The sequence below is a fragment of the Otolemur garnettii genome, unplaced genomic scaffold (genome assembly GCF_000181295.1).
Source record: "Otolemur garnettii isolate 467f Iridium unplaced genomic scaffold, OtoGar3 scaffold00032, whole genome shotgun sequence".
NCBI lineage: Eukaryota > Metazoa > Chordata > Mammalia > Primates > Galagidae > Otolemur > Otolemur garnettii.
The window spans coordinates 2,931,229-2,949,922 of record NW_003852427.1 but is presented as its reverse complement, the minus strand read 5'-3'; the positions used below and the strand labels follow the sequence as shown (position 1 = coordinate 2,949,922).

The 18,694-nt window shown below is 44.8% G+C and overlaps 1 protein-coding gene across 4 annotated transcripts in view; it reads right to left on the bottom strand.

Moving 5' to 3' along the window:
- Window positions 1-18,694, bottom strand: part of CACNA1D (calcium voltage-gated channel subunit alpha1 D) — a 347,874-nt gene that overhangs the window by 62,607 nt on the left and 266,573 nt on the right. For all 4 annotated transcript variants that reach the window (XM_003789390.2, XM_003789392.2, XM_003789391.2 and 1 more), the window contains 11 exons: window positions 16,885-16,999; window positions 16,308-16,374; window positions 15,278-15,344; window positions 14,171-14,318; window positions 11,999-12,128; window positions 7,988-8,047; window positions 5,298-5,404; window positions 3,090-3,177; window positions 2,450-2,557; window positions 2,309-2,361; window positions 458-604 (listed from right to left, as the gene is read on the bottom strand). In XM_003789390.2, coding sequence (XP_003789438.1) covers window positions 458-604; window positions 2,309-2,361; window positions 2,450-2,557; window positions 3,090-3,177; window positions 5,298-5,404; window positions 7,988-8,047; window positions 11,999-12,128; window positions 14,171-14,318; window positions 15,278-15,344; window positions 16,308-16,374; window positions 16,885-16,999 — 1,090 coding nt within the window. The remainder of the gene's footprint in view (window positions 1-457; window positions 605-2,308; window positions 2,362-2,449; window positions 2,558-3,089; window positions 3,178-5,297; window positions 5,405-7,987; window positions 8,048-11,998; window positions 12,129-14,170; window positions 14,319-15,277; window positions 15,345-16,307; window positions 16,375-16,884; window positions 17,000-18,694) is intronic.

The following is an 18,694-nucleotide window of genomic DNA, read 5'->3' as shown; positions in this document are numbered from 1 at the left end:
GGGATCAAGAGCACAGCGTATGAGCAAGCACCTCATAGACAGAGATGGCAGGAGGGCAGCCGCCTGTGCCTCTCCGTATTAGTACTCGCTGAGTTTGAGAAAGGAATGCACGCATGGGTTGGGACACTCCAAGACCCTGTGAAGGAGCAGCAGACAGCAGCTTTCCCACCATGGCTACCAAGAGGAATTCATGTGGTCAACACCTCCTGGGCTTCCCATCCCACCTAGAGGCCCTGCCCAGGACCTCTGCCACTCCTGCTTCACAAGGCATTCACCTAAACGGAGAAAGGCAGCCTGTGGGTCAAGAAGTGAGTGATGAACCACCCAAGGTCAAAAAGCTGCAGGGTAAGCCTGTGGCAGTGGAGAACAGAAGTGGGACTGACTCCAGGAGACAGGGCTGAGCTCCCAGAGCAGGCAGACACCCCTGGAGCAGAGACTGCATGCCCTCAGTACTTACGCAGGCCAGCCCTCAAACGTGGACACGGTGAAGAGTGCCATCATAGCAGAGAGGACGTTGTCAAAGTTGAAGTCACTGTTCTGCCAGATCCGCTCACGGACTACAGGGCTGTCAACATCCCCATCCTTGTAGAGAATGAAAAGCCCCCTGTAGGGGAAAAGAAGTGTGGGTCACACATGGCAAGTGGAAGCAGTGAGCTAGCCATGTGCCCCCAATTCTGCCTCTGGGCACATCACACTCACCCTGCCAGCTGGGCACATGGCCAAGCACAGCACAGGAAGGGTCTTTCTTCTCCTTGCCCGGCACTTAATCTTTTTTGTGGTTCGAGTAACTACTGAACAATTACTAACACAACCTGTATTCTCCAGAGCAGTCAGGCTGACACCAGCATGTGTCTATTAACCAAGGGAAACCCCTGAACAGTAAATGTTCCTCATATATAATGAGCTTGAAGTGTATGCTGAAGAATCAAAGCTTTGGCCAAAGGGAATTCTGTACAAGAGAAATGTATCTGGAAACAGGCCCAGATACACTCTTATCTGTGTTTTAGTTTTTCGGGGTTTTTCTGAGACATAGTCTAACTATGTTACCCTTGGTAAAGTGCTATGGTGTCACAGCTCACAGCAACTTTAAACTCCTGCGCTTAAGCAATTCTCTTGCCTCAGCCTCCCAAGTAGCTGGGACTACAGGTGCTGGCCACAATGCCTGGCTATTTTTTCTTTGTAATTGTTGTTGTTTGGCAGTCTGGAGCCAGGTTTGAACCTGCCGGCCTCGGTGTATGTGGCCAGCGCCCTCGCCACTGAGCTACAGGCACCAAGACTACATTTAGTTTTAATCTAATTTCTTTTTCTTACTAATGATATTCCCAGGTTTTTTTCCCCATAATTTCTGACACATAGCATTTCTCACAGAATTTCACTTCTGGAAGGAACCCATAAGATAAACCCAACATCCTTACTTTACAGGTGAGAAAGCAGAGGCTTTGAGAAGGAAAGGATAGCACCTCCAGCCCACCAGGGAACTACTGCTGTGCTGCCCCCCTCCAGGGTACCATGCACCCCACAGCCATGTGACGGTGCCTCTGAAGTGCTTGCCCACAGTGCAATTGTTGCTCTCTGATTATACCTTCTGCTTACAAGAAACCCAGGTAAGCCACAGCATAGGGAGGTAATCTCTAATGGGCAGGGAGCACAGACTTCTGCACATTCTCAAACTAGGCAGTGGTTCCCATGCCTGCCTGTATATTCACTGGACATCCTAGAATAAGAGGCATGATTATTTCCTACCTTGTCTCTCCTCTGCCAGTTCTCATGAATAGAAATATATGCCCAAAGAGTGGGTGACAGCACAAGGAGAGAGTAAGTCTGAAAAATCTGTCAGAAGAGGGTAGTCAGCTCCTAAACATCAGGAAGTTGAGTTTCAACTTCCAGTCTAGGGGAATGCCATCCACATAGTGCAAGGGAAGCTTGCGGGGCATTTCATGATTGTTATTTCAGTTCACGGATTCCACACCTGACATCAAAAGAACCCATACATCCATTTGTTTGGGATGATACAAAAGTTTTGGAACTAGATGGAGGTGTTAGTTGCATGATAATGTGACTGCACTAAGTTACAGAGTAATAAGCCTAACAATACTGAATTGTATCCTTAAAATGATTGGTTTTTAATGTTATGTGAATTTTACCTCAATTTAAAAATAAAACTAAACACTGTATCTTTCTAGCCATGAACTGAGCACACAGGCCTCTTTCATTCCATGACAAAAACTCCTGAAACGCCGGCATGAGTGAATCCTTGATGTTTCCTATACGTTCTCCCAGGGCCCCACTCTGCTGTCAGGACACTCACTTGCAGTCTTCAGGGTTGCTTTTGGCTTCATCTGTGCAGCGATAGAACTTCCCCTGGGTGTAAAACAGACAGAAAGTCAGGTACAGGCTTCTCCTTAAAGAAATCAACCTGGGCTTTATTCTTGAAGGCAGTGCCCTCTACCTTGAACAACTGGACCCCGATGCAGGCAAACATGAACTGGAGAAGGGTAGTGACGATCATGATGTTGCCAATGGTGCGGATGGCCACAAAGACACACTGGACCACGTGCTAGGGAGAAGGCAGAAGGGCATCACTGTCCTTCCTTATTTTAGCCATGAGGTGAGCTATTACTACCCAGGAAAGTCTATGTTCATGTGCATTTGTGTATCATTTTCCACCTTTGTCCTCTGCAGAGAGGTGCCTGTGAAGAGCCCTATGGAAGTGGGCCTTCCTTCGTTTCCTTCAAAGCAATTGGCTTAGTGACAAGAAATGCCATAGGTGCAGCACTTCCTGGCACACAGGCCCAAAGGGCTCCCTACCCTAAAAAAGGCTCAGGATAACATGAACCCTGACCTTTTGTATAACCTACATAAGAATAGATTTAAAGACTAAAATAAACACAAAGAAAAACAAATAAAAAGTAATAAATAAAAATAAAAATAAATAATTGTTAAAATTTTATTAACATTTGGCATAGGTAGCTTAATTGGTTAGAAAGCCTTTTCAAGTGTCCATCAGGCCTCAGCTCTGGCCCAGAAGAGTCAGTAATTATAGCCAACCCCAACCTAAGACGGCCTAGCCCGGAGGAGAGGGATAAAACCTTAAGTCCTTTGGCTCTGTTGATTGCCCTGAGGGGCCTCAGGACCCTTAAGACCCTCAGAATCTTCACAACGGAGATGGCACTGGATCTAAGGAAAGAGCAGACAGAAGGCAAGTGGGATGCATTATAGACAGGCAGGACTCTGAGATTATCTCACTTAACCTTCACTTTAATGTAAGGTGACCAGATTTTAACATTGGTAAAGCGGGACACCATTGACCAGGGGAAGGGGGGTTCTTAATTAAAAATTTGGTCTATATGGAGCAACAAAAATTTTCATAGAATGCAAAAATAGTATTGTAATATATATTTTTAAATTTCAACCTAAGTATAATTTACAAATATAATGCATTAAAAATTATGTATAGTATTATTTTATTCTTTGGCATATTTCTTGTCAAATTCTAACAACTGATCAACAATGTGAACTTTGATAAGCAGTTCTGGATAATCAGTTCTCAACAATTATTTGTTATTAAAGTTTAACATTATAAAATTAACAAAAATAATATAAAACTCATATCCTGGCGAAATAGCCACATGGCAGCTAAAAACTGTATATTCCCTTCCCGTTCTCCCACTGTTCCCTAGCTTGTCGTGCATTCTTTCCAAAAATTAAGACTTTTTTAGAACACTGCGGGATGCGGGAAAAATTGTTAAAAATCGGGATTGTCCCGCCAAAAGCAGGACGTCTGGTCACCTTACTTTAATACTACCACACAATTTATGCAGGACTGTGTGGAGCTGCTCTCTCTCCACAGCTTACACTCAGTCTTCCAGCCCACACTGCATGGCACCTCCTGGGTAGAGCCTGTGGGTACTCACAGAGGCACATAGCTAACCTTGGCAGAGACCTAAGGGATGAATTTGCTTTGTTCTTTTCACTCCGTGTAAAACACTATGTAGCCCTTGGTTTTCAGGCTTCAGGTCCTGTACTGTTTAACTTTGGAGACCCACTCTAGTGCTTCGGCACTGGAGCTTCTCTGGCCTTAAAACAGCTCGTGGTCTGGCAGCAGAGCTGGGTGATTGCACCCCAGTGTAGTATGCAGGACAGTGGAGCAAATGCAGTGTGCTAGGCTAGGGGGGCACAACCTGGGGCGGGGGTGGGGGTGCTGAGAAAGCCTTGGGGTTGGGATAGCCAAGTGAGTCCTAAAGGAGGAGCAGGGGTTAGCTAGACAATGGGAGGGAGCCACAGGCTGAGGGAGCAGCCCCTACAGAGGCCCTACAAGGAGAAGGCAGTGCACTCACAGCAGCCCAGACGTCTAGGTGCGGCAGGGCACCTGCTCAGGAGGAAATGGGCATAGGCTGCAGCTGGGGAGCAGGGACACAGCCTGGGAGTCTACAGGAGTTGGAACGATACTAGGGCAAATATCCTTCCAACCTTTGACTACAGGACTCCCTCCCCAGGGCAGTGGTGGGAGAGGAGGAGGATGACACAGAGCGCTCTGTCAGGCAGAGGTCCTTGGTCTTCCAAGAGGGACAGGTCCTTTCCACTTCTCTTTAGCTTAGAGGGGTGTGTGTGCACAGGTGCTCATGTGGGAGTGCTGAGGTCAGCACTGGAACACAGGTGCTCCCAGGGCAGCCAGAAGGCAAAGCCGCAACGGATGTTCCACTGCAGCCCTGCCATAGACCCCTAGGTGATCAGGCAATGTCCAGTGATGGTGCTCCCCACCAGAAATGCCATGGAAAGGACCTAAGGCCCTGGCTTTCTGCCTTGGTTGCTCGTAGCTGAAAAATGTCAGAGGCCAGAAGAAAAGGTCACAGCAGCTGCTGCATCCTACAAAATCAAGAGACAGCTTCAACAACCAAGCTGAAAGGGCCTGAGAAGCCCCTGGGTCCTAGCCCCTCCTATAACTGAGGGGAGTGGGATCCTGAGAGACGATGCCCTTGAGGCCCTGGAAATAGTTTCTGGGGAAGTGGGAGGAGAACCTCGATTCTCCCTTCTAGTCAAGATTTCCTTTGCTTCAATTTAAAGCAATTTCACACAGAGTAATGAACTTAACCTAGTGGAGGGCACTAAAAGAAAAAAAAGAAACACAAGAGAATATGAATTGTTCGATGCTTTCTAGTATGGCAGCAAATTAAGCAACTGGATAACTAAATATACTTCTAAAAATAAATGATGCTCAACTACGAATTATGTTGAAATTCTTTACATAAACCATCCTGCTCAACAGTCCTGGGTACACCCTCCCCCAGAATACTTACTGAATCCCAAATGACACCAGAGAGACCCCAACAACCAGCATATCCAGCAAATTGAAGTAGTTTCTGCAGAAAGCCCCTTTGTGGAGAAAAGCGCCAAAAGTCGTCATCTATAAGCAGAATCAGGGGGGCATTTACTGTTTATTTTCTCCAGAGGAAAAGAAACCTTTATAAAATCTTGAGGTAAATATGCCTTTATTAACAAGAGTACATTAGGAAGCCAGATACATAAACCAACAAGCTGAGCAACCAAATCATTTGTTCAACAAAAAAAGGAAAAGGGGCAGTTTATTTCAGTTACATTTTAAAAGATCAATTTGGGCTTTATTACAGTGGTGTTAAATTCCAAATATGAATATACCGCTGGCATGTCCAAAGAGCTTACCTCAGGAGAGACGCCACATGACTCTGTTTGTCAGAACATAATTGCTACCCAATTTGGCTCCCCACAAAGCGCTGGCTCTGGTCCCTCTGAGACCCCAGGAAAGCCTATGTTGTTCCAATTAAGGTTTTCCAGTGGAGGCGTGGGTCTGAAGCTCACAGGCTCTGGTTGTGCAGAAACCTGATCACTTTTCTACGTAGGCCCCCACTGATCCTAACAGTCTTTAACGAGAGACATCCGTTTTAAACAGGTCCTCAAAGTATAATTCTTTTAGCACGTGCAAGGCATTGCAAAGCAGCCATCAGGCGGTGTCTCACCGAGGCAGTCTCGCTACTTTCTCCTCTTGCACCACATGTACCTAGAGCACGTTCTATGGGTGCTTCAGTGATGTTTTACTGGCAATGGGACAAGGGTTTAGGAAAGAAGTTTCCTAGAGTAAAAAACAGCAAAACGTGCAGAGCTCACTATCGATGTAAGAAAAACAGAAGTGGCTGGGAGAATGCTCAGATTAATACTAAAGCGGGGGAGAGTTGGGAAACATTGCACTGAACTTTATGAAACTGCCAATATTCAACACTTCTCAAGCTATAAAAATGGCAATTTCATAGGGTTTGACCAAATAACTAAACTGCCTTCCAAATCTCCCCAAGGATACCAGGATCTATCACTTCAATATTAGATACTTCTTGGTAAATCTCCATTTTCTGAATCCTTCTTGTCTTAGTTTATTTTCCATTCTCTAAAATACCTTCAAAATGAAGAGTGACTTAGAATATTTAAGTCACTGAAACAAATCTACAGAAATTCATTTCTTTCCTTTTAAATAACCTGTATATCACTCCCCCAAAGCTAAAGAGTAATTATATTCATTTAGCAACTTGAAAATGTAGACCATAAAATAAAACCTCAATTAACTGGGCTAAAATATTTAGTAGAACATTTCCCATTTCAGTATGAAAAGAGAAGGAAAATTCTCAAAACAAGAAACTGAGGCAGATGTAGAGTTTGTTGGCAGCCACCCTGGAGGCCCTAGATGAGGTCTGGTCATCACCCTGCTGCACTGCTCCGACTTACAAGAGAACTATTAAGACACTTCCGCAGCTTGAAGGCAGGAAAATGAATTCAAAGTTTTAGAAGATTTTTCATAAAAGTTTAAACATATGTTGGTTGGTTCTGTGCTGTTTCATTAACTAAAAACAAAAATGAAGGAAACTAAATATGCCAATCCCGGACCACATTAATTGAGGTTTCATTTTATTGAAGATTTTGTAAAGAGCCCAAATTGCCTAGTATTCTATATAAAATGTATTTTTTCTTGAGATGCACGCCAAAATGGCTTAAAGAAAACTGTGGCTAAAAGTCTTCATTTCCCAGTTTGTCTCCCCAGTAAGGGATGGTGGTTCTGATGGTTCTCACAGGCCATGTTCTCCTAGAACCATAATAACCATGCCTGTGGTTCTTAACCAGTCTTGGGCGTTCTCAGCTCTCTGCTTGTGATCTCCAGTCCTTGGAGCACATGGGGAATGAACTCCCCCATGGAGCAGACTTTACAGTCAGTACACAAACCACATGCAGCAATGGCAACTGTTAGCTCATGCATGGGCAGTACATTTAGGTTGCCCTGTCCAAAGTGTTCTCCTTTTGTTTGTGTAAATGTAAGCCCATCCATAAAAACAGATAGAAAATACCTTAACACAAATGGACTCAAGTCATCTTGCAAATTCTGTTGCAAGAAAATAGTGTGTTACTATTTTAGGCCACTGAAAGCATAATACAGTCAGAGAAATAAGAAGAGAGACGTTCCCTTCACAGGATAGATGCTTTTCCTCTGACTTTGCTGTCAGGAAGGGTGGAAGAAAGTTCACACATAGTGAGGTATCTGTTATCAGTTGATAAATTTCAGAGGCTATTTTTAAAAAGGAGCAAAATACAATTCTCAACAACTATCGTGAAGCCAAAGGAGCTCCTACATGCAATCAAAGGTTAAAAACAAACAGCAAGAGCAAGTCGGAACGGTCACAGAAAAAAATAATCCTTTGGTTAAAAAAAAAAAGTTTAGCTTGATCACAGAAAACAAAAAAATAAATGAAAAGTCAAAAGCACTTCACGCTTCTTTCCTGTGTCTCACACGCAGGAGGAGCGCTTGAACACACTGCTGGGTAACCTGTTACCTTCAAAACGATCTCAAATGCAAAAGTACCAGTGAAGACATAGTCTGCATAACCTAGCATCTGGAAGGGAAACAGAAAAGCGCTACTGTTATTGCGACAGCTGCTTTAGAGTATGTGAGGATCAAGGAAAAAGCCATTACCTTCAACAGGATCTCAACAGTAAAGATGGCTGTGAAGGCATAGTCAAAGTAACCCAGAATCTGCAAGGCACAACATGAGGGAGTGAGAAGAGGCACCCAGACAGCCTGCAACAGTCACCCTCCCAGGACAACCCTGCCATTCCCCAGGTTAAGTGCAGAGCTGCTTGTGAATGCCCACCTTGGTCCACTATGGTTCCTCTTTATGACCAAAAATGTATGTTTGGGAATCCCTGCCCCTCACTCATGCTAACTTGTTTCACAGGCTCTTCTCTTAGATAGACAAAGGCTTATTTCTAAAAGTGCTTTACTAGTAAGGTGACCAGATTTTAACATTGATAAAGCAGGACACCATTCATGGGGGTGGGAGGTGGCGGGGGTTCTTAATTAAAAATTTGATATGGAGCAACAAAAATTTTCATAGAATGCAAAAATAGTATTGTAATATATATTTTTAAAATTTCAACATAAGTACAATTTATAAATATAATACATTAAAAAAATTATGTATAGGGCGGAGCCTGTGGCTCAAAGGAGTAGGGTGTGGGTCCACCTGGGTGACCTTGCCCAGGAGGGGACTAGGGAGTTTACATCAGCCTTTTCATTTCCAAATGAAGTTACATTAACCTCTTCATTCCCAAATGGAGTTACATTAACCTTTTCAGCAGCCGACGGTATATTCTCTTCCTCCCGTTGTCCCACCTTTCCCTAGCTTGTCCTGCATTTTCTGCATTCTTTCCAAAAATTGGGACTTTTTTAAAACACAGCGGGAGGCGGGACAAATGGTTAAAAATCGGGACTGTCCCACCAAAAGCAACCTTTTCTCATCAGAGCACAACATCTATAATTACCTGTGGCACCGGACAAATTAGTCTTAATACACATTTTGGATTTTTAACTGTGTCTTTGGCTGAATGAAGTATACTGCCATCTGGGTGAACTTCAGATTGGTGGCAAAGCTTAAACATAGACAGCAATAGCCTCAAACAGAGCCAGAGTTTCTACATATCCTCTCACATTCCGCCTATTTAGTCAGGAAGTAAACGCCCCCCCCCCCCACAGATGTTTGCCAGGGACAGTTTCATTTCCTGTCTTCCTCCTGCCTGTTGCTCTGCATCTAACACTGCCCTCTCTCCCAGCTCTGGTTTTCTATCTTGCTGGGCCCACTCCAAGACAGATTGGCCTTGCATGTTGAGTCCAGGCTGCTCTACCAGCATTCCTTAAAATGCTATCTATTATCCCACCAACTGAGCCTGGCTAGCCCAGGCCTCTCCTCAGGGCCATAAAGGCACAGGGCAAGTGCATCAGCAGAAGCCCAACCTTGAATAGGGCGGCGGACGAGGGCTGCCCACCACAGCACCCTCACCCCAGAGTCGCAGCTAACTACGGCAGATGAGCAGACCATGGCTGCATCTGCTGACAGCAGTGCACTACAGGTTTGAAGGAACCAAAGACAGCAGTCAGAAGGGACTGTGGAGACCTCTCATTTAACAGATGTGGTTGTGGAGAGCAGGGAGAGGCAGCTGCTCAGGCCACAGAGCCACTCACAGGCCTTGCTTAGCAAGGAGCAGACCCCAGCTCCCTACATATGGGAGCTGCCTGGGGGTGCTTCACTGCTCTGTCCCAGTAGGGCAAGGACTTCTGCCTCAGGCCTAGTCTCCCAAAGGAAGCTCTCTCTTTAGAGGGTATTCAGTTTTCAAACTGTTTCTGTCTTTGGACTTAGGAATGCCACAGAAACACCTATGAATGCTTGTGTTTCTTGGCTGGGCAAAGGAGAACATCTCCTAGAACACTCCCAGGCTCCTGCCACCTACTTCTTATTCCCTCCCTAGGTCACAGTGGGAAAATTAATGTTGAAAGCACCAACTAGTCTGAAAAGACATTGCAGCCTACAAGTCAAGTCAGACTGATGCCCAGGGTATAGTACTGAGATTTAAGTTGTTCTCACTTCATTCAGCTTATATTTCCTTTTTCACTAAAAATTCAGCTAAGGTTAAAAAATAATTTAAAAATAGGAAAGAAAAGCTGGCTAGGGTTCAGTGACATCATCATAGCTTAGTATAAAGTCAAATTCCTGGGTTCAGCGAGCCTCCTACCTCAGCCTCCTGAGTAGCTGGGACTAGAGGCACCAATCACTGCACCTGGCTAATTTTTCTATTTTTAATAGAAATAGGGTCTTGCTTTTGCTCAGTCTAGACTTGAACTCCTCCTCCAGACTTAGCCTCCTGCAGTGCTAGGATTACAAAAATGAGCCACCATGCCTGGCTGATACTGCAGGGTTTTAAAAAGAACAATAACATTTTTGGGTAAAGAAGCAAGGAAATAATTATAATCACAGAGACATGATTATAATAAAAAGGATGTGAAGCCCCAGTGTAAATAAACCCCTTGTCAATCTGTATTCTAGACTAGCTCTCAAACTCGTCTATCGTGGAATATTTTCTTCTAAACATCTTTTCCCTCTTGTGTCTTATATCTATGATGAGACTCAATGACACAGAGGTCTTTAATTCCATTTGAACATGACAGAGTTGGCCTTGCAAATCTCTAGCTAAAGCCGTGGTCTGTGAGGGCAGATTGAGATGGGCTCAGTTTCTATCTTTACATCATCACCAACATGTACTTGGTGAGCATTCTCTTCCTATCAAAGTGTGTGTTTTATCAGTCTGGTAGACTGGGTTTGCCAGGCATTGGAAATGGGGAGAAGCAGCATGCAGGCCTGGTTGTCACGACAGAATCGGGTGGTGGGCACTGATCTGCTGATCTATCTTAATCCTAAAATCTGTAACAATCTGACGCACAGAAAGAGGCGCTAACTAGGCAAGGCAGCCACACTTGACGGCTGTGCACGCTTGTGGGTCTCCCTCTGCCGGACGGTTCCCTGGTAAGAACCTGACGCTGCGTTACAACATCTGAGCCTGAGAGTCAATGGACTGCTGCGTCTCTGGAGCTGTCTTGCCTTTGGATTGTCCTCAGCCCTGAATCAGCTGAACTGCTAAATCGGGCTGCTAAGGCATGAACTAATTTAGGTACAAGTTTCTTTCCAACATAGATGCAGTGGGAGGGCACTATCCTTAAGTTACAAAACTGATGAATTATAGAAACTTAACCCTCTATTTGTTTTCTTAGTCTACTCGTCCCTTGGTACCTGTGGAGAATTGGTTCCAGGATCTCCCACAGACACCAAAATCCACAGATGCTCACCTCCCTGATATAAAATGGTGTAGTGTTTGCATACAATCTATGCACATCCTCCTGTGTACTGTAAGGCATCTCTAGATTATTTATGATACCAAATGCTATGTAAATAGTTGTTAGACTGAACTGCTTAGGGAATGACAAAGAAAAAGTCTGTACACATTCAGTATGGATGCATTTTTTCCTGAATATTTTCCATCCATGGATGGCTGCACCCCCAGATGCAGAACTGGGGATATGGAGGGCCAACTGGATAACCACCTCTGCAGCACCAAAGCCCAGAGTTCTTCCTCTCCATGGAATGCTTCAACTCGACATCCCATCATCTCCCTAACATGTATTCTCCCCAGTAATGGACATAGCAGCTTGGTGTACTTAAGTCCATGTAAGATATAAATCTTTCCCTCAACCCTAAGTGAGCGCCCCTGGGCATGTAGCACACCTGGTTTCAATTCTACTCTCCTCCTGCTGTGGCTTCCAGGAGGCATACATCACAAAACAGGTGTGCATGGGGATCTGAGAGGGGAGGGGAAAAGGTGGGGGTAAATGTCACTGAGGAACAGGAAGAGGAGCAGGGTCCCTAGGTACCCTTGAGGTTAATGCAGAGTATTTTAAATGGAGTTCAAAATCAACAACTCTGTCAAGATTTATCCTGCTAAAACAGCAGCTCTCTGGCATAAGTCGGAAACATCCAGTATCCCCAGCTGAATGAGAGGCCACCTCGCTGCTTCCCAAGGCCCATGTCCATGACAGCTCTGCAGAGAGAGACCAGCACCATCCCAGAGTGCACCCTACCCGCCTCTCCCAGGGGCTTACAGTGTTCCGGAAGGAGTGGCTGCGGATGGGGTCCTCAGCAGCAAGGGCAGCACTGCTCAGCATGATGAAGACGAGGATGAGGTTGGTGAAGATGTGGTGGTTGATGAGCTTGTGGCAGCCCACGCGGATCCTGCAGGGAGAAGCTGCTGCATGGACGTGGTCTCAGACAGGGCCCAGATGTGTGGCCCCCTGAGTGTAGGCCACGGCTGTGAGGCACCAGGCAGGGCACAGCTGTCTGCTGTGTTGACTGTGCCTCCACCCACAAGTTCCAGAGTTACTTCACCATTGCCCACCCCCTACCCCCAAAGCATCCCCTATGGGCTACAGTGTGACCAGCTCTGTGCGGGGGCACCATGAGGACTATCCCCAGATCCTTAGAGGTGGGAATTATTGCCCTCCTAAACTTAGGGAAACTGAGGTTTATGGATGTGAGTGAACACTAAGGTGACACAGCTGGTAAGGCCCTGGAGCAGACTTCCCACCCAGGTCTGTGAGACTGAAGTTACTCCACTACAGCAGGAAACTCAAGTGCTCATCTCCCCTTCCTTAAAAAGGAAGCTGAGGCTAGAGCCCACCTCAATGGTTCACAAAGAATGAGACAAATACCTGTTCTATACCACAGGAAAGATATATTAAAATATGACCTGCAGCAACTGAGGCTTGGTGAAATCTCCTATTATCTATTATAAATATTATTCTTTAAATTTTGCAGTTGACTCCCAACAAGTAGTCTTTAGAACATGAAGGTCACATCATCATTTGTTAACACACAAGGGTATTATTGCACCGTGTGACAGAGTTCTCATCGAGTCCTATGGTCCTGTAACGTAAGTGTGGACAGCTCGTGTCCAGCCAACACCCCAGGCCCTGGGCTCTGACAGTGGCTCTCCAGGCCATAAGAACCTCACTGCTTTCTCTGCTGTGCTGTAGGCTAGTAAGCAACTAACTAGCCTTGCCTTTAATAACACCTTGAAATCTAAAGATTTTTTTGTGGGGGGGGAGGCAGGGGGTTATATAGAATACAGGTAGGTTTTCCTTTAAAAAGATTATTTTTTCACTTTCAAAACTGGAGTCAACTTTACATGAAGGTGACCCCTCCCTTCAAGTCCTTCTTTTTGGGGCTGCTAATGCAGGATATACCCCGGGGGGTTTGCAGGCTGTCAGCAGTTGAGTCTGGGGAAGACCTTCCAAGGCAGGGAAGGTAGGGGTGCTCACAGCTTTTGGGGAAAATAAATCCATTCCCTCATCACATGTGTACACAGTGAGCTGCGGAAGTCAATAATACCAGATTAATAACCTTTAAAAAATTTTTTTAAAAAGGATATCCAAATAGTGATGAGCCATAAAAATTATCACCAAACCTTCACATCTCCAAGGACTCCAGCATGCCCTGCTTTCCACCTGTGTCCCTAGGGGCTATGAATTATACAGACAGCTAAAAACTACTTTGCAATTCTAGAAACCTTTCCAAGAGCCATATATTCCCCCTGGCATTTTTTTCAATCCCAGATGATTTAAAACCTAGAAACCAGCTAGTAAATAAACTTCCTCTTACGGTACTTGTGAGTCATTGCCATGTTCCTGGTGAGCACCTTATCATTTTAACATGAGAAATGCTATTTTAAGCAGCATATCATAGAGCTGAAGTGGATACTTACAACCAATAAAATATCACTGCATAATATGTGTATTACTTTATCATCATAAAACTCAATAGGGAAAAATGATCAACTGTGATTTCAGGATGAAGGTGCTATGCAGACCTTGGTCACAAAATTCTCATCCCACTGAGTATCTCAAGAGATGATCTCCTTATTAAAAGAGAGTCATATGGCTGGTCAGTGCATGGAACAGTGCAGTAGGCTCTAACTGGAACATCATGGTGAGGACAAGGCATTTCCACATTGCTATCCCCACACAAGAGTTAAGGGAGGTGGAGAATCTGGACCGGGGATCCCCCCAGGACCTGGATACACACTGACAGGAATGAGAAGGCTAGCAAGAGGTGACAGAAGGCAAAGGCAACAATAGAGAGGAGGGGTAGGCAGGGACCTGGGGGGTCCAGAGATATGTGAGTCCAGCAAAACTAAAACTCACTTCCCCTCATGCCCTCCACAGCCATCCTTAAGCAGCCTACAGAGGCCCTGTTGAGACTTAGAAAGGGTTATTTACGGGTTGGTCTTGCTGAGAATGAAGAAAGCACTCCCTTCAGGGATGGGGGTGATTTTCTCCTTCATGTTCAACTCTGAGATTCTGCGAGGACGGGGACCAGCAGGAACCTCAGGTTCATCCTCCTCTTCTTCCTCTTCCTCTTCACCTACTTTAAATGAAACACTTTTTTTATAGGCATGAAAGACTATGTATGAGTTTGAGTTATCTCAATTTCACATTACAATTTGACTTATGGCTGGGGTCAGTGGTTCATGCCTATAATCCCAGCACATTGGGAGGCCAAGGTGAGAGGATTGCTTGAGGCCAGGAGTTCAAGATCAGCCTGGGCAACATAGTGAGACCCTGTCTCTGCAAGAATTAGAAAACTTATACAGGCATAGCAGCACACTCCTGTAGTCTCAACTACTCAGGAGGCTGAAGTGGAAGGATCACGTGAGCTAGGAGTTTGAGATTACAGTGATCTATGCTGAAATCCTTATACTCCAGTGTGGGCAATAGGGTGAGACCCTGTCTCAAAACATGGCCCCCTGAACTGGCTAAAACTGTTACATCTACCTGTGTTCACTACTAAACACTCTTATGCTCCTTCAGAGTAAGAGGTGGGTGCATGTGGGGGCTGAGACACATTCCTGTTTTGTGAGTGTGCTCAGCTGTGGGAATGAGGTTCCCACCAGGGTGAAATCTGACCACAGATAAAATGGGGTGGGGGAGGATTCTTACTGCCATCTTCCCAGAACCTAACTATTTCCCAAGTAACCTCCTTGCTTGGCTTAGCCTGGACACCTGTGTGTGGGGCTTTACATCACCGTCACCGGCAGCCCAGTCCCCCACATCAGCCAATAAAGGCACCGGTCAGATGTAAAAGTGCAGGTGAGCGCTGACAATGGGCGCTCCTGGAGAACTTCCCCAGCACATGTTCCCTCTCTACCACCTGGAATTTGGATAGCACTGCTGTCTGGGACCACAGGAAAAAGTGGAGCTAACTGGTCCCTAAGGTGACTGGATCGGTGGCCTTAGCGGCCTCAGCAGCCCCATGTGTACCCCCTGGGCTGGTGGCTGGTCCCAGAGAAGCAGCACAACCACACTGCACACAGGCTGTAAGCATACCTGGCACATCGCAAGGTGGGTAGGGGTCCTTGTCTTCTTCCTCTTCTTGATAGTCATCAATTGTAACCTATGACAATGACAGAGATGTTGGGGAGGAAAGGACACAACGCTCTGACTTAAATGCACTTCAGAGGGCCAAAGTGAACAGTCCCCCTGGATTTCTCCCCAAAGTGTGTGTCTGTGTGTACATGTGTAGGGCCAGGCAGATGCCCCCAGATGGTGATTCTGCTTCACACAGAAGGTCCAATAGCAGACAAGGAGACCACGCCGCAGTCACCCAGGACCATCCCAGCACAGTCACACACATGGGCTGATGACCACATGTCAGATTCCTGTCTTCCTGCTCGACTGTGAGCCCCATGAAGGCAGAGGCCTTGTCTGTCTTCTTACTGAAAATCTGCAGGGTCTGACACGTGGTAGCCACTCAGTAAGTATTTATCAGCTCAGTGAACAGACACATGAGCAAAACATCCGTAGCTGTCAAGAGGGGGATGAAGTTTGACAGTGTAGTCCTGAGGCTACCCAGTCCCCCTCATTTTGGGATTCCTTCTATTAAAGATCCCCAATTTTAATACCTACTCAGAAGATGCTAATATAATCTTGACCATGGGTCAAGTCTAACCACCCAATTCCAATAAAGACAAAAAAAGTGCTTGAACCAAACAAATATCTATCATATTGTTTCTCTGGTAAAATACAGATTAACAGCTAGATAACTGCCTAAATTCAGTCAGAACCCTCTACATCCACAGAGGGGGCCAAAAAAAGTACACACATTTTAAGAGATGTTACCTATGTATTACTCTTCAAAGCTGAACTGAAGGTACTGGTCATGTGTACCTAGACATGCTACGCTCATTCATTTTACCTGCAATTTGTACAAGATTTCTTTAAATATATATACATTTTTTTGTTACCCCCAGTATTTGGTGTGAAGGAGATACTTTCACAGCATTAAGTGGCCTATTTTTGGAGATATAAACAGCAAGACTTTGAAATTAAAAGGGAACAAGTATTTTAGAAGAAATACCTTGTTGTCACTGTTGGCTATCTGGTTGACTTCTGGTTTGTTCTTTTTATTTTCTAGGCTCTCTTTTCTAGAAAAGAACATAAGGAACCAAATAACCACATAACTATGTATAAAAATGCTAATCAGGCTTCTGAACTGACAGTGCCCCAATGAAGGGCAGAATTTAATTAGAAACAACACTAAAGGCATGAACATAGCACAACCCAAACTCAGAGCTTCTGTTAATCTCAATGCGATGGATTCATTACACAGATCATCTTATTAAAATTCTCATCCAAGACCTAATCAGCATTGAATGCATCATTTATTTTATAATGCTAAAATTAACTGCAGCAATTCTTTAAGCACAGGGACATGTGACTCCCATTTGCAGCTCTGAGGGACAAGTGCCAAGGGCCTGGCTTCTACCCAAGATCTCATCCTTTTTGGTTTGCACCACATGGTCACCCGTAATCTGCAAAGCAGAGACATGGAGTGGGCAGCGACCCTGAAGCACAGGTGAACCTGCCAGGCCCCACCTATGGCAGGACTTCCCAAGCAGTCCCTGGGAAAATACCTCAGGGGAAAATAGGGTTACCTGGCAATCTTTTTCCTTTCCTTTTCTTCAGCTTCTTCTTTCTGAGCAGTGTTCAAACTTTCAGCATCAGCCAAATTGTCTACAGCAATGGCCAAGAAGACATTCAGTAGAATATCTAATTTGAAAAATTTAAGGGTACAACAACACTTGTAATTGCAACCATATATGGTCAACAATGGTAATGCCACATCCCTCTGTGTTCTGGGAGGCTGGTAGAAAGTGACTGTCCTCAATGCTATTTCACTTGGTAAAACCAGAGGATCAAAGCCCTGTTTAAACAAACAAACAAACAAACAAACAAAAGCAAACAAAACTAGAAAACTATAAGAAGACAGTCTGGAAAGAAGTAAAATTAACATTTGCTAAAGCCCATGAAAACCTACCTGTGTAACTCTATACATCTATGTATCTATAGTTATGATGTATATTGTATAAAACAATCCATTACATAAACATGGTATAATTCAAAATTACGTTGGGTGTTTCTTTTACAATATACACCATCAAGTACATGTTCAGGGGAGTGCTTTTCAAAATAGACTCCTTCAAATGTTATTCACATGATGATCCTGTTGCACAAAATTGTATCAGACTTTCTCCTTTGAAATGACCTTCAGAGTCCACGCATGACTCATTCATTACTTCACTCCACAAATACTGACTGTAACATGCCTGCCCTACTGCCAGATGGTGCTGGACTATTCTTCTGAATAGTTCTACTGGGGCTAGATCTTTGGTTACTGTGGTTAGACTTGATTTTTGCAAATAATAGGAATTTCTGTTTTCTTTTTTGCAAATCACCCAAGACAAACAATAGGAAAAATTATCCAAATTATCACGTGGTCTGGCTCCTACTATAATGTTTTATATGGGTTTCTTTGAATGTTTTTATCATTATTATTATTTTTTTAGAGACAGAGCCTCACTTTATTGCCCTTGGTAGAGTGCTGTGGAGTCACAGGTCACAGCAACCTCCAACTCCTGGGCTTAGGAGATTCTCCTGCCTCAGCCTCCCAAGTAGCTGGGACTACAGGCACCCACCACAATGCCCGGCTATTTTTTGTTGCAGTTTGGCTGGGGCCAGGTTTGAACCTGCCACCCTCGGTATATGGGGTCGGCGCCCTACTCACTGAGCCACAGGTGCCGCCCGAATGTTTTCATTTTTAAAAAGTATTCTGAAGAACATTCTCAAATCAGAAGATACCTGTTTGTTATTCACTAGTAATTCAGTACATTTTTGATAAGCACAGGAATCAGAAGGCAATAAATGAGAAGGTTTTCCTTATGTGATGAATGATTCTCTCTGCTGGACACCCAGCCATCTGCAGGCAAAACTTTAGGAGCCCATGGATCTCACGGCGGGACCAACATACCACTGTCCCCCATGCCTTGTGCAATCTGAAATCCCAGAGGGGTTTCTGGACACAGAAACCAACATAACCTAATAAGGGCCTGATGAGGAGATCCCTCTGAGGGGATGTCACACTTGACTAATCTATTCAAGGCTTTTAAGAAGATAGGGATGGGAATGAACTACATTAAGGCTGTCAAAAGGCCTTTGATAGGCTAGCCTAGTTTTTCACTGGAGTGTCAATGAGCTGGTAGAAGCAATTTGTCCTGGGCTGGAGGTAGCTTGGTAACATGAGCACTCTTCTAACGGGGTAATGGTGGCTCAGGCAGGTATTAGTGTCTTGAACTAGCTATACTGAGTATTCCCCTCAATGATCTCAATTAAGAAATAAGTCCTCCCAGGACTTGCAACTACACTGAAGTCTTTTAGGTAGTAGAAAGCAAATCCAGAGTAACAAAC